This window comes from Dermochelys coriacea, chromosome 14 (assembly GCF_009764565.3).
Source record: "Dermochelys coriacea isolate rDerCor1 chromosome 14, rDerCor1.pri.v4, whole genome shotgun sequence".
Taxonomy (NCBI): domain Eukaryota; kingdom Metazoa; phylum Chordata; order Testudines; family Dermochelyidae; genus Dermochelys; species Dermochelys coriacea.
The window spans coordinates 16,089,185-16,103,494 of NC_050081.1; the positions used below are offsets into that span (position 1 = coordinate 16,089,185).

The 14,310-nt window shown below is 44.7% G+C and overlaps 1 protein-coding gene across 1 annotated transcript; it reads right to left on the minus strand.

Annotated features, from left to right (window-relative positions):
• Window positions 1–507: 507 nt before the first annotated feature.
• WBP2 (WW domain binding protein 2) lies at window positions 508–10,747 on the minus strand. The gene is made up of 8 exons (XM_038372118.2): window positions 10,528–10,747; window positions 8,602–8,710; window positions 7,935–8,070; window positions 5,712–5,804; window positions 5,230–5,367; window positions 4,851–4,973; window positions 3,089–3,165; window positions 508–2,798 (listed from the first exon to the last, which is right to left on the minus strand). Exons 1-8 carry the CDS (start codon window positions 10,584–10,586, stop codon window positions 2,745–2,747), a joined length of 789 nt encoding a protein of 262 aa, XP_038228046.1. The 5' UTR covers window positions 10,587–10,747; the 3' UTR covers window positions 508–2,744.
• Between the last annotated feature and the right edge of the window lie 3,563 nt (window positions 10,748–14,310).

A 14,310-nucleotide genomic window follows, 5' to 3' on the forward strand; every position in this document is an offset into this window, starting at 1 on the left:
CAGCATTTGGCCCTAAGTGAGCACACTGGTTCTTCAAGCTGGAGCTGACTAAGTCACTGCATCCTAGAGAACAAAGGGGTGATAACAGTCATCCCAGGAATTCAGGGTCCTCAAAGCCTGAGGAGACACTATGCTAATACTTCACTGGAATACTTTGTCACTCTATAGCACCTTCCAATCAAGGACCACAGAGCACTTTAAATGAATGAATTTGGCCCAAGAAAGAACAATAGCACCTAAACAACCTAGGAGCCTACATCTTATTCCCCTAAAGGACTCAAGCGCTCTGGAAAATGTTACCCATCATCTCCATTTTAGAAACAGGGAAGCTGAAGTCAAGACAGATTAAGTGACTCACCCAAGGCCACAAAGGAAACTTATGGTAGAGCCAGGAATAGGATCCAAGTCTCCTGACCGCCAGCCCTGTGCTTTAAATGCAAGACAATCCTTCCATCCCAATGCCTGTGGTGAGGCCAGCGTGACACAAACACACAGGCACAAACAGTGTCAAGCGAATTTATCTTTACTTCACAGTCTCAGCAAAACAAAAACTGCATTCAGAATTTTTTTTAAACATTAATATATTAATTCAACTTCAAAATAAATACTTTTTTTTAAAATACCCATTTCTTTACATCACTGCAATTTCAACAGCAAATCTAGAAAAGTCAGTGCACAAAGAGCAGTAATATGACCAGTTAGCTAGAAAGCTTTCAGGAGATCCAACTAAAAGAAAACAGGTGGGGGGCCTTGTCTTTCGGGCATGTTGCATGCAGTAAACTTCAGCAAGCTTCCTTAGCACATGATCTTTCTGCACACTTGCTTGGAAGAACTGTGCATTGCTCTCCCAAAGGAAATCTACAAATCTGATTTATGTACAAGTCTGCAAGATTCTCCCACAGCTGGTTACTGATCAGTCCCACAGAGGTTCTAAGTATAACAGTGACTGCTATTGAAATCAATATAAAAATGACATTATGGAACAAGCATGCATGAATCTCTAATGGAGCTGAAAAGCCCATGTGAAAGTGCAAGATTAGTGTTATTTATAATTAAATTCTAGGAGCACTAACCAACAGTACTAATCATTGGTCCAATGATGAAAAAAAGGAATGTTCTTAAGCCGTGCTACATTGCTTTCTCCTGGATAACCAGCACTGAAGAGCTAGTTCCAAAAATTAAATCCAACCGCAAGTGAACACATTGTTCTACATACTTCTGCTTGGAGTGCCATTACTATAGTGATGGGAGGTGATTTACAACTGTTGCTAACTCGGAAAGACAAGACTGGCATGTGACCGTTCATCACGGAGCTCAAATCAGCTTGAGTATGCCAAACAAGCCAGGATGTTCAGGAATCAAATCTGTTCTGAAGTGTTGGAGGAGGGCCTCCTGTCAGCGACTAGAGAGACGCTGGCTTGGTAACTCAGCACTCCAGAGACCAGGAATCTCAGCACTTGTGTTTCCTTCTGTTGAAGGAAATCTAGGAAACGCAGCCCTCTCGGGGTCAGATTCTGGTCTCCCTCCTGGAAAAATGAGCATTAATGAATCTGATGACTTTACAATGAAGTTAAAACCAACATGAGTGAAGAATCAGGCCCTCAGTCTTTCCAGGGTGCAATAAGACAGTCTTCAGTAACCCAAAGGGAATGAAACATAGAACAGAGTCATCAGTCTGCGACTCCTTCCCACATGCTCCCAGTTATATTAGCCGAAGAGGATGCAACTGGGAACCATTTGTGTTGGGTGGGTGGAAGGGGGAACCTCACAACCTCAGGAGAGCAGAGTATGATGATGTTTCAGCTCCACCCGGTAAGGGGAAAAATGCTCTCCCATCCAAGTCAAAATGACACACACAATTCCCAAATCCTTCCAGTGTGGAATTTATACAGTTATTTCCACACCTATCTCAACTGAACAGTCTAATCACAGCAGCAAGATGCATCACTGGTCAGAAAATGCAGCTTGCATTATTGGAAAGGAAAAAATAACCAAGGTGCATTAATGACCAGAAAAGGAATGGTCAGGATTACTGATCTAAGACCACGTGTCTGTCTTACTGGGAAAGAGACAGCAGGACATTCTAATGCCCCAATAGACCCAAAGTATAGGTAGGTGCCACTACACAGCCTTGTAAGGAGCATCAAACATTTCCTCAAAAGATAAAACCTGACTGCACCAAGACAGGATGCAACAGTGCACTTTGTGGGGGTACAGCAATATTTCAGGTGTCCCTACTGAGGGAAGTTTCTTAAGCACTGGACACAAGTGCACTAGGTATCAGTTTCCTTCTGAAGCCCAGAGCTCCCTCTGCAGCCTCCCCCATGCAATTATGGAGCAGATGAAAGCTAGATGAGATGCGCCAGGCTGAAGGGAATTCTCCAGAGTTAAGACACGTCTTGTTTCAGTGTTAGGGATGTTAGCTTTAAAATTGGAACAGACACCTCATTCAAAAGAGGACTATATTAAGTGTACTGGTGGAAAAGGGATGCAAGGGAAACTGTAACTATCACTGTAACTGCTATCACTGGGCACAGGGAAAGCAGGAATTTGACAGCAGGGAGTGACAAACCCTCAGGGTTGCAAGTGATAGTCCAGAATATTTTAAATCTCTTCCTTCACTGTGTGTGTATCTACCTGCCTCGAGGGATGACTATGCCTCCTTAAAGCTGTACACCCCACCCCAAGATTCAGCTAGAAGGAAAATAAGGAAGCAATGCATCATGGAGAGGTTCCTTTTCAGCTTATTGGGTCTTCTTGTCCTCTGGTGGGAAGTAAGGAGGAGGGGGAGGCTGGTCCTAAAATAGAGGAGGGGGAAAATCTGTAAGGAACATAAATCCACAGCTAGGAAATCAATTAGTTCAAACAAACCCTGCTTCTCCAACAGGAACAATCGTTGTTAACACAATCAATATTGCTGCTTTTAACACTCTACTATCCGTACATGATCACTATCCAGATTATGAACATTTAATCTAATTTCCCATGAAATTTACCAGTGGCTGATTGCCTCTAGGGTGACTCTGCCCCCCTTCATACATGCAACATACAGGTGTTTATTACGTATAGAACAATGCATGAAACTTACTGTGGGCATGTAGACGTTATGAGGGTTGACTGGACTGTAATAAGCACTGGCAGCAGCTTCTGCAGCCTTTGCTTCAGCTATTGCAAGCAAACACAGGTCAAAGATTAGGTGACAATGCAGGGAACTTCTATCATTAAATAAAAGCCCAGCAAGTTTCTGCCTACCAGGTATTAGACTAACCCTCAGTTCTGTACCCACCTGATCTACAAAGTGGCAACACCACCACAAAGCTACCTAGTTAGTGGGACCCCTTTAAATGGCTGAGGGTGAAGAATCAAGTCACTATAGTATTGCCCAGTTAGAAACCAGGGAGATCAGCAGCTCCTGTGGGACTTGGCACTGAAGGAGCTATGATATCCTGCCACATCAGCTTGCAGATGCCATTTGGGTTTTGCTCTGTCCATGGAACAAATGCTAACAGCTGCTTTTGAAGACCAGCCAATCACAGGCAATGCTCCCAGAAGGCAATGATCCAAAGATGTTTTGCAATAGAAAAATGAAGCCTTAATAGCAGCTGTGGGAAACTCACTCCTTAGAAAAGGCTAATCCACAAGAACAGCCTGGATTGTGTGGCTGCCCCAGACTCTGAAGTCTTGTGTTCAGCCCCATGGACCCACCACCTTTCCAAGTGACAGTCCTGAGCTGAATAGCTATGGATTCAGATTCAAGAGGTGTGCTACACTCACCTCTTCCCCCACCCCCAATTCCTTTAATGACAAGAGATCCAGTAGCGTTAAACATGTCACTTATTTAGCATTCGCTTCATGTGATTTTAGTGTTTGTTCTGCATGAATGCAGCGATTTCACATGGAAGAACTTGAGAAAATGTCCCAAATCACTTTGAGAAACCTCATTTAATTGAAACTACAAGTCTGAGTTTTGTGCCCCATTTCTATTATATGCCTCCCATCCAATTTCATCGATTAGGGAAGTATGGGGCAGGTCAGATGAAAGCTGGGCAGCTGAGATTAACAAGGTTTGTTCTGCTTAGTCCTCTGGCTTTCTGATGGGATGTGGCAAACAATGCTAGAGCTGTGCCAAACAAATGCTGCTTAACTCTATGGATTTCTACCATGCGTCACTCACTGTTCCATTTCACCGAATGACAGTCAGACTGATTCCTATTGACCTACTGTCGCTGAAAGCTCTCCTTTATAAGAGCATTTGTATTCTGAAAAGTGTTCTGTTCTCACAGAGACCTTCTTACTCATCAGATCTACTCCTACATATACCAGAGTCAGATCTACTGACTAATACAAGCTTGGACACTGCTGGGTTGTTGGGTTTTTTTGGTTTTTTTAAACTCCTGTTAGCCCTGCAGAATGAACATCACTACTGGATTCTCTTCCGGCTCACACAGAAACAGAATTGATTCAACTGCAGAATATTTGTTGACGATGAACTTGCTGGAAAGACCCCAGGTTGGCATCAGACTGAACTGAGTTTGCAAGACTGGCAGTTAGGAAAAAATATATTTTAACTTGTAAATGTAGTAGTTTGTTCTGAAATCACCAAGAGATGATGAACATGAAATCTTGATTATGCTAATTTTAGAATGTTACTTTTCAGAGGAGAATCCCTTTTTAATGCTTTTGCTCATATTCATTATGCTCTATGGAGAACTATTTGCTGTATATTTCTACATGGCTATTGTAGAGAGAAGTGAAATGATACTGGAATGTAGTAGATCAACTCGTCCTCAGTGACTGATGCTACTAACATTGCAGAGGTTCTGCTCTAACCCACTGGACATACTTCTTACCTGCAGGAGTGGAAGGAAGGTCTGGGCCACTGACTGGAGGCTCCATGGGCCCAGGATAAGGAGGTGGTGGAGGCTGCATGTAACCCATGGCTCCATCCATCATGGGGGGACCAGGGTAAAACTCTGCTTGGAAAGAGAGAGAATGAATATATTGTGGGAACAGCTCCTTTGGATCAGCCACGGACAATATACAGCCAAAACAAGTCTGAAAACCAAATACCATTAAATAAGCTCAAGTGCTTAAATTGCATAAGGCGCAGAACCAAACCTGAAAACAATCCAGACGTTAGCTCCAAACATACATCCACCTTCCCCTCTTCCTTAACCTGCTTTTAATTTGGTCACTGGAAAGATTTCTTTATTCAGTTTGCAGACTCACCAGGAGGTGGTGGTGGGTAGGGGTATCCTGGAGGAGGGGGACCATACACCCCATTGGCTGCAGGTGGCGCAAAGGCGTAAGCTCCATTTGGCATGTAGGAATAACCATACGCTCCATTGGGAGCTTCTCCTCTAGAGGCTGTGAAAACAAAAGCAAATGGATTCTACCAGATCCACAAGGACTGAATCAAGGTCAGGACAGATCCGACCTCTTCACAGCTGTAAATCAGACAAACTCAGAGTCAGGTGCAATAAGCCAAGCAGATCTACAGCTGACCAGATGAGTAAAATTAATGATTTGAAAAAAGGAAAATTAATTCCAGCTACTGGCTGAAATTCAAAAATATTTTAATCCATCCTGCCATAGCTTATTCTAAGGAAGACATATGCACCATATGCTTGTAACAAGCCCACACAAAAAAGCCAGCTCCCCCTCTACCATTACCTGATTTAGCCTTGTTGTTAAAACTGAAACTTCAGTACCTTGAGATGCCACTTGCAGCATACGCTGTCCAAACTCAATAGCACCACCAGCTGAAAAAGTCATTTTGAATGTTAAAGTTCCTTCCCAGCCACCTACAGTGGAGAAAATAAATCAGTTGAAAGAGGAGAATCTTTTTAAATGTTATTTAGTCTCCCTGCTATGAGGCAAGTGTTGTGTTCCATCTATATAGAACCCTCACATGCAACACTAAAGCACTTTAGCTGTGTCTCAAATACCTTAAAAGCCTGCAGGTAAAAGGGTATGATCATCATAATTATGCTCTGATTAGAAAAATACATGTTGGCCATGGGTGTTTCAGGTCAAGGGGTACCTGAAGTTGGAGCATCAATCAGAGGTTGATGAAGTTATGTGCCTATTGTCATAGTCTGTCAGTGTTGACAATGACACCAGCTGCATGAGATTTGCTCTGGCTTGGTACAGAATTAGTCAAGAAAACAGGGATTGTGTTAATCCAGTTTGCTAAAAAGCCTTTACAGCTAGTCAATCATTAACTATAAATAGACAGGGGGTCTGAGTAATCAATGGAGTGAAGAGCATAAATGGTATGAAAGATGTGGGCAATTTAAAGCTATTACAGAGTCCAAGGTAGGTATTCTAGGATAGGATAAAAAAATATATTTATAGAGAGAGAGAGCGTGTGTGTGTGTGTGTGACATCACAGGTTTCAGGCTTAACAAAAAATAAGAACAGCCCAAGAACTACATCAGAGAGGAACCAGTGTCAGTGACGGAACAGGAAAATTAAATTACTTTGTGAACTAAACCCGAGATGCTTGTGTGTTATAGTGACATTCCTGTTAAAGGGGAACTCCTCTGGGAAAGGCTCATACAGATTTTAAGCAAATCCTTTTGCCTTTTACATGGTTTTCAGAGTTTGTTCTCACTGTGTGCACCCCCTTACAGGCTGGTTTGTCCTATTTGATCCTGCACAGAATGCTGATTTCCAGGATCACAGACTGTGGGGTCATAAGCACAGGATTATGACTTCAGCGTCAGAGCAAGCAAAAGAAATTGAGCTGGGGATATGAGAGAGGTTATTAAATTAAAGGTTTCCAGTAACAGTGAAAGGAGGAACACAAGAAGTACCGGGTAAATGTGTTTTATTTGTACAAGTCTTTTCCCTCTCTTCTCCAGGTTCGCTCGAGTATGTAACAGAGTAGCAGCCGTGTTAGTCTGTATTCGCAAAAAGAAAAGGAGTACCGGTGGCACCTTAGAGACTAACAAATTTATTAGAGCATGAGCTTTCGTGAGCTACAGCTCACTTCATCGGATGAAGTGAGCTGTAGCTCACGAAAGCTCATGCTCTAATAAATTTGTTAGTCTCTAAGGTGCCACCGGTACTCCTTTTCTTTTTTCGAGTATGTAAGTCCCCCTTTAAAACCAGCCTCCCCAATTTCAAGACTGCCTCTTCCCTTTCAAGCCTGAAATACAACATGTAATGCCCATTTATTCAGTTTCCTGTTAAAATAAAGACAGGTTTCAGAGTAGCAGCCGTGTTAGTCTGTATTCGCAAAAAGAAAAAGGAGTACTTGTGGCACCTTAGAGACTAACAAATTTATTAGAGCATAAGCTTTCGTGATGAAGTGAGCTGTAGCTCACGAAAGCTTATGCTCTAATAAATTTGTTAGTCTCTAAGGTGCCACAAGTACTCCTTTTCTTTTTGTTAAAATAAAGTGACATATGATTGTTTTTACTACTAAGATGTGTTGTGGCAATAACACAACCTTTCCTTGAGCTACAGAAGAGATTTGTGATGGACAACCGTTTCTGGTTACTTGTCTGAAAGTGAACGTGGATTTAGGAAGAAGCAGAGAAGTTTAGCAAAGAATCATCTGGACAGGGATTTGAACAGGTTATCGCAACAGGCCATAGCTTATTGACATCCCTTAGAACTTTGTTGGCATGACCTTCTCTCTGTTATGAGACACTTATGGATGTTTCATCAATGAGTTCATTTGGCCGATTGAACTTTAACATTCAGAACAGAGAGGGGAAATGAGATCAGTTTCTGAAATAGACCAATTCATTGTAACTGGACAGGGACAAAGCAAAGGGAGACACAATTTTGGTTACAGTTTTTAAAGAAATACATTTTAATAGTATTCGATAACACCCAGTTTAGCTCAATGCATAAACTTGATGTTTCTCTGAATCTGATGCTATGTAACTATCTTAGTATTACTGTAACCAAAAAATACATACCTCCTGTCTCTGCTTTCACTGTCCCCTTGATATAATTTGCTCCAAAGACAGGCTGTTTAATCTCACAATCTTTTATCAAATAAAAGGGCATCATGAAAGACTGCATAGGATCCTTTCCCTTGGACACAAAGATAACCTGCAGGGGAAAGGAGCAAAGTCATAGTAAGCAACATTCAAAACAAGCATGAAGCATAGAGACAATTTACTGTGAGAAAATGGAGCTCAATGTGCTGAAACTGCTTCCCATGCCTGGAGCTTTACATCTGTCATGAAGGTCACAAGATCTCGAGAACAGCAGCAAGATGCCTGAAAGCTAAGGCTATGAGACAATAATGTGAAGTGCCTTCTAGAAGCATACACGAGCTATGATCTCTCTCCTCCTGATTTCTAATCAGCTTGCTGCTCTCTGGATGGTTATGATTATTAGTTTAACTGATGCATTAAGCATTTGCTTTTCAGCTCCTGAGGATCCCTGGCAGGCTACATAGCTGTCTGCAGGAACTAATCATTATTTATGCTTTTTGACAAAGGATTTACAATACATTCATAATGCTGCTGAGGTCCAAAGATCATCCATTTTCAAGGGCTGCTAGATTAACCATACTTTCAGGAACCAGGAAGGTTTCTCTCTAAATAAGTGTCTGATCCCATTATGAAAACTACTTACTCTAAATGGAGTCAAGAAGACACTTCCTTTCTTGGTCCCTTTGAAGGCATCTGGCATGTGTTCCATATCACTGAATGCAATTTCTATGTGGTCATAGGTCATCAAAACACTACAAGCAAGCAAAGGAAAGAAGAGACCCATTATTAGGACTTGATCCAGAGAAGCAGTTTGTGTTCAATTTAATGGCCTATATCAGGGGTGGGCAAACTACGGCCCGGGGCTGAATCCAGACCTTAAGCTCCCACCGGGGGGGGTGGTCTCGGACTTGCCCCGCTCCAGCCGGGAAGTGAGGTCAGGGGCTTGCAGCACTCCGTGTAGCTCCAGGAAGCAGTGGCATGTCCCCACTCTAGTTCCTATGCGTAGGGGCAGCTAGGGAGCTCTACATGCTGCCCCTGCCCCAAGCGCTGCCCCTACAGCCCCCACTGGCCGGGAACCGCGGCCAATGGGAGCTGCAGGGGAGCTGCCTGCGGACAGAGTAGCACACAGAACCACCTGGCTGCACCTCCGCATAGGAGCCTGAGAGAGGACATGCTGCCGCTTCTGGAAGCTGCTTGAGGTAAGCACCGCCTGGAGCCTGCACCCTGACACTCTCCCGTTCTCCATCCCCCGCCCCGATCCCTCTCCCGCCCCCCGAACCTCTCGGTCCCAACCCGGAGTACCCTCCTGCACCCTGAGTTCCTCATTTTTGGCCCCATCCCAGAACCCACACCCCCCAGCTGGAGCCCTCATCCTAACTCCCAATTTTGTACGCATTCATGGACCGCCATACAATTTCCATACCCAGATATGGCCCTCAGGCCAAAAAGTTTACCCAATCCGGCCTATATAAAGTGAGTTGATGATCTCAATCAATACTTAGTAGACAAGTGTCCCCATCACAAAAAACACTACCACAATTGGCTCCTTTTTTGGCAGTTTCAAGGCTTGTGAACATACAGTTTTTGTATGGATTTAGCTATTCTAATTTAAAAACTTCTAAGTTAAATCAGTGCAACTCCTAGAGTGGATGCAGTTATACGTCCTTTATATGGTAGAACTGTGTCCATGATAGCAGGGGGTTACCTCGATTAAACTCTACTTGGGTGAGATCTCATTCCTAAGTGAAGCAGTGAAATCTATATGTAGAACAGGCCTCAGCAGAGAAATTTGTACAAAAACTGAGTATTGGACAGGCCCCAGAGGACAGGAGCCGTGAAGCGTGAACTACCCAGCTGTGGCAGAACAGGGTGCTCTCTATGTTAGAAAGGCACAACCTCCACTAGCAAAACAACAAAAGCAGAAGGAAAGAGCAACTTTGGAGGAGCAGGAGATTGCTGAACAGCAGAGAGGAGTAACACAAATCTAATTCCCAGTGGAGTCTCAGTTCCCACAGTCTGACCAGGTGGAGAGAGGGTGGGGGGTGGATGCTGCCTGGGGTGCAGGCCACTGGCACTACACGATCCACCCAGGACACAGCACAACTCCCGGCAGCAGCAGGAGCAAATCTGCCCAGCCAGCGGGAGCAGCGGAGTAGGATGGGCAGGAGCAGTCCCAGGGGGTGCAGGCTCTGCAAGGAGCGAGAGTGGAGCTGGGGCTCCCCCACCTCCATTGCTGGCGCTGCCCGGGAGCTCCCACCTCTGCGGCACAAAGACCGGGGCAAGGGGGCTGATCCTGAGCACGCGGGCAGCTATCTCCAGGCGGGGCCGCCCCCGCGACATGGCGGGCAGGGGACACCCCTAGGGCCCGTGGCAGGGGGCTAGCGGGGGCCAGGCTGCCATGGCGGCGGGCGGGGGGGGGGGGAGCTGGCGAGTGACGCGGCGCTTGCTCCCAGGGTGGGGGGCCCTGGTCTCACCCAGCCACGCGGGGGGGAACACGTGACCCAAGCCCCTCCCCCTTCGAGCTGCCCACTGATAACGCCCCCCCCAGGAGAAAGAGGGGGGCTCTCACCTCTCGCTGTTATTGACGATCACGCCGCCCCCCTCCGAGTGGTTCCTGTTCAGCGCCATGGCCTCCGCGGCGCAGTCCCGGGCCTCCCGCTGCGGCCAGACACGGACCAAGGGAGGAGACACTGCGCCTGCGCAGCGAGGGAGCGCGGGTGTGGGGTGTGCGCGGAAACCGAATCGCCCGGCATGCAAAGCGGCACGGCACGGCGGCGGGAGCGTGGCATGCTGGGACCTAGTTGCCCAGGGGTCCCTTAGAGATGGAGTGTTGCATGCTGGGACCTGTAGTTCCCATAAGCCCCTGAGAGGTGAAGTGTTGCATGCTGGGACCTGTAGTTACCATGGCTCCCTCCGCGATGGGCTGTTGCATGTAGTCTCCATGGTCTGCTCCAAGGGACATGGAGCATGGCATGGACTGTAGCAGGTGGCCTTAGGCTGGCCTTCTGCTTCCCCATCTGCACTGGGCCTGCTATGTTCCCCAAGGCTGCCGATGGGGTGGGGCTGCATGGGGTCTTGCACTCTTAGGGGGAAGGTGCTTCTCAAGGGTACGGCCCTTTCGGAGTACCCTGTAGTTTGTAGGAGCCCTGTCCATCCAAATGGGCTGGGACCCCCCCTCCTCTGGCAGGCCCATGGCGCCGTGTCTCACCCCCACTGCTCATTGGCCCCAGAAACATCTCAGGTCATGGACCCACAGAAAGTCAACACGTCGCCCCATCACACTGAACAGAAGGACCCTACGTGGAGGAGTCAGTGTCTTGTGATGCGCTGACATCTCCCTGCAGGCTGGTGCAAACACCACTATGGCCACAAACATCTCCATCATGACACCATGCTTGTCCCTTAAAATATTATTAAAGCTAATGTTAAAAAATATATATAATATACAGATTAAGAAAAGAGTGTCTGTACATCTGGGTATAGTGCTTAGATTATCCACAAATATAGTTTGTTTTAAAAGTCATAAGATACATACAGTACATAATCAGCAATAACCCAAATTTAGGTGACTAAATTTAACAATACAATTTAGAAATTAGCATCCAAATATTCAGGTACATCTAATTAAATCAATGCCTGACCCTGGATGTACAGGACTCCACAAGGCTGCACCGACACAATGCTGAGATAGTCAAATTTGCATCACATTGGGAACATTGCGGCCTGAAAAGTCCCATAGGTCCTAGACTTAAATAAATTACTACTTTTATTAAAAACAAGTGGCACCAGCGAAGAAGGAACTGGGAGGAAAGAAAACAGCCACTGAACAACTCAGAAATAGTATTAAATATAAAGAAGAAGTTAGTTGCTTGGGAGGGTTAGATTAGATCTGTTTTGTGGGTCTTGCTCTTTTGTCTGCTGCTCTCCCCAGCAACAAGTAGGTTCCTCCACTCAGAGCAGTGGAGGGACACATAGAATTGCTTGAGCATAGCGTATTTTTTAAATAAACAAGAAATTAATTTCCAAATTCCTCTTTCAGATGCTCAGTCTCAGTGTGCTTGAGAGACTGTTGTGAAACTAAGGAGCAGAGGACTGGTTAGAGCTGGGTGTATTATACACTGCAAATTCTCCACAGGATTAATTTGGGAACAAGAGGCAAATTGTTAGCTTTTAAACCATCACTAGCCTCAACAGAGAACTGAGCTAAAAAGGCAGTTCAGATTTTCTCTTTTCTATTAAACCCCCTTAGGTCTATATTTTTCTATACTATAGTAGTAGGGATAATCCAAAGATTTATTCTCATCTTTTTGGGAAAGTTCTTAAGAGTGTTTGGAAACACAAATATCTTCTGATAACATTTGCTTCTGACCAGATTTGGAGCTCTCTTGAACTGGCAAGAAATGGTTCACTTGGACACAGCACTCTTCCTTGCTTAAAATGATTTGCGGTGTTGCTTGTGCCCTGCTGAGCAGCTGCACTTCGCGGGTGAGCGTTTAGGTTTGTAAAGCGATTTGGCACGATCTGAGTTACAAGTTATTTTTGAACCAATGTATTTTGTTGCGGTTCATGCCATGTTCTTTCCTAAGGAAATTTTCTAGCTGGCTCAGTAATGGCAAAAACACTCATTTTTTCTGGGCTCACATCCAGTTTACGATCCCATAAGTGAGAACTGTTTGTACATCACATTGCAAATCCACCAGTGACATTTGGTGTAGTTGGCAGAATCTGCCAGAGAGCAGCACAGGGCTGAGATAAAATGGAGACAGAGCTATTTCTGATTCCTAGTTGGTGCCTGGGTCAGAATTCAGATTACTGGTGGAGCAGGCTGAGAAAGCTCCTGTTTGCACTATGGATAAAATGGAGGTCAGTCCCTATTGCTGCAAGATGATTGCTGATAACCATTCATCACTTGGAAACAAATCTCCATTGTCTTATCCAGCATTAAAAAAACACTGAACAATCAATGACAAGATGGCCAAATAATTCAGTCGTTTTGTTTTGTAAAGAAAGACAATCCAGTACATTATGATGTTTGTACACTGTTTAATGGTAGTTAACATTCTTTAATAGCATTATATTATTGTTACAGTTTCCTCACACACTTTAATACAGTAATTGTATACCTAAAAAAATCCTAAATAAAAAGATGATTTCAATGTGAGGCGAAAATTGCTCAAGAAAAAACACTCAGAATTGCACAATGCTGTTTAAACAGCCGCTTATTGGATTTATCCTGTTGCTTTTGGAAAAGCAGAGGATAGATCCAGGCTTGGTTCAGTGTGAATTTCCTGATCATTCCAGTTTACACCCCATGCATGTTAGGAACATAGGGATTTTAATCCTGGATCAGGCCAGTGGTCCATCTAATCCAGTACCCTGTCTCCAAATACTATCAGATGCACCAGAGGAATCTTGAAGAGGGAAGTTATTGAATAAACTGCCAACAGGGGGAACTTTCTTCCTGTCCCTGATAGTTAGAGTTTGGTTTGTGCCCTGAAACATGAGGGTTTATCTTACTTCCAAATGGACTGAAAGAATAGGCAGGGGATATTCATTTTAAAATGCAGCAAATTGTATAGCTGTGATAAAATGAATCAGCTCAACGGCTGTCTTTTATTAAAGCTACTTTCACAAGTTATTGTAGGCAAATGTGGAAGAGCATTTATAGCAGGTTGTCTGTAAAAATCCTACTGTTTCATTTCATGGACATACCAATTATTTTTGGGGCGCAGTGGATAGCGTTATTCACTGTTGGGCAGGTCACTGGTTTTATAGTTGACCTTGGAACTCATCCTCTCCAACCTGCCAGAGACTGGCAAGAATAGGCCAAGTTCAGGCATGGAGGTAAGCAGGCATACCAGCCACAATGCAAGTTGCAACTGCCTATCACAGGGCTGAGAAGGGCCCATGTCAACAGCTTCCTGCCATGCATTGCATTTCTGCACTACCCTTGTGGCTGCTTATGGAGTGGTTCTGAAGTCTTACATCAGCTTTTTCTTCCGTCCAGGGGGAGGCTAATATAATAATGCTTCCCTTTTATATAGCACCTTTCAACAGTGGTTCTCAAAGCCCTTTCTAAACCCGGGTATTAGTATCCCCATTTCACAGAATGGGAAAAAGATGCACAGAATGGTTAAGTGATTCACCCAGGGTCACATAGCAAGTCAGTGGAAGAACTAGGAACAGAATCCAATTCTCCCAACTCATAATGCCCTGCTCTAACTGCTAGACATCCTGAGTACTGCCACTGCCTTCACCGATGAAGCCCAGGATGGGAAAAAAGTTATGCAGATACACAGGGGAAAGACAAAAGTTTGGGATCACCCTAATTGATTAATCTCCTGAATGAGTA

Bases quoted from the DNA above. Each gene is read 5' to 3' on its own strand.
- WBP2 (XM_038372118.2), bottom strand. From the start codon at position 10,586: ATGGCGCTGAACAGGAACCACTCGGAGGGGGGCGGCGTGATCGTCAAT. The intron at 8,071-8,601 runs GTAAGTAGTTTT...TTTCCCCTGCAG, and splicing joins TCTTCTTGACTCCATTTAGA to GTTATCTTTGTGTCCAAGGG. The intron at 4,974-5,229 runs GTGAGTCTGCAA...CTTTCCAAGCAG, and splicing joins CTACCCACCACCACCTCCTG to AGTTTTACCCTGGTCCCCCC.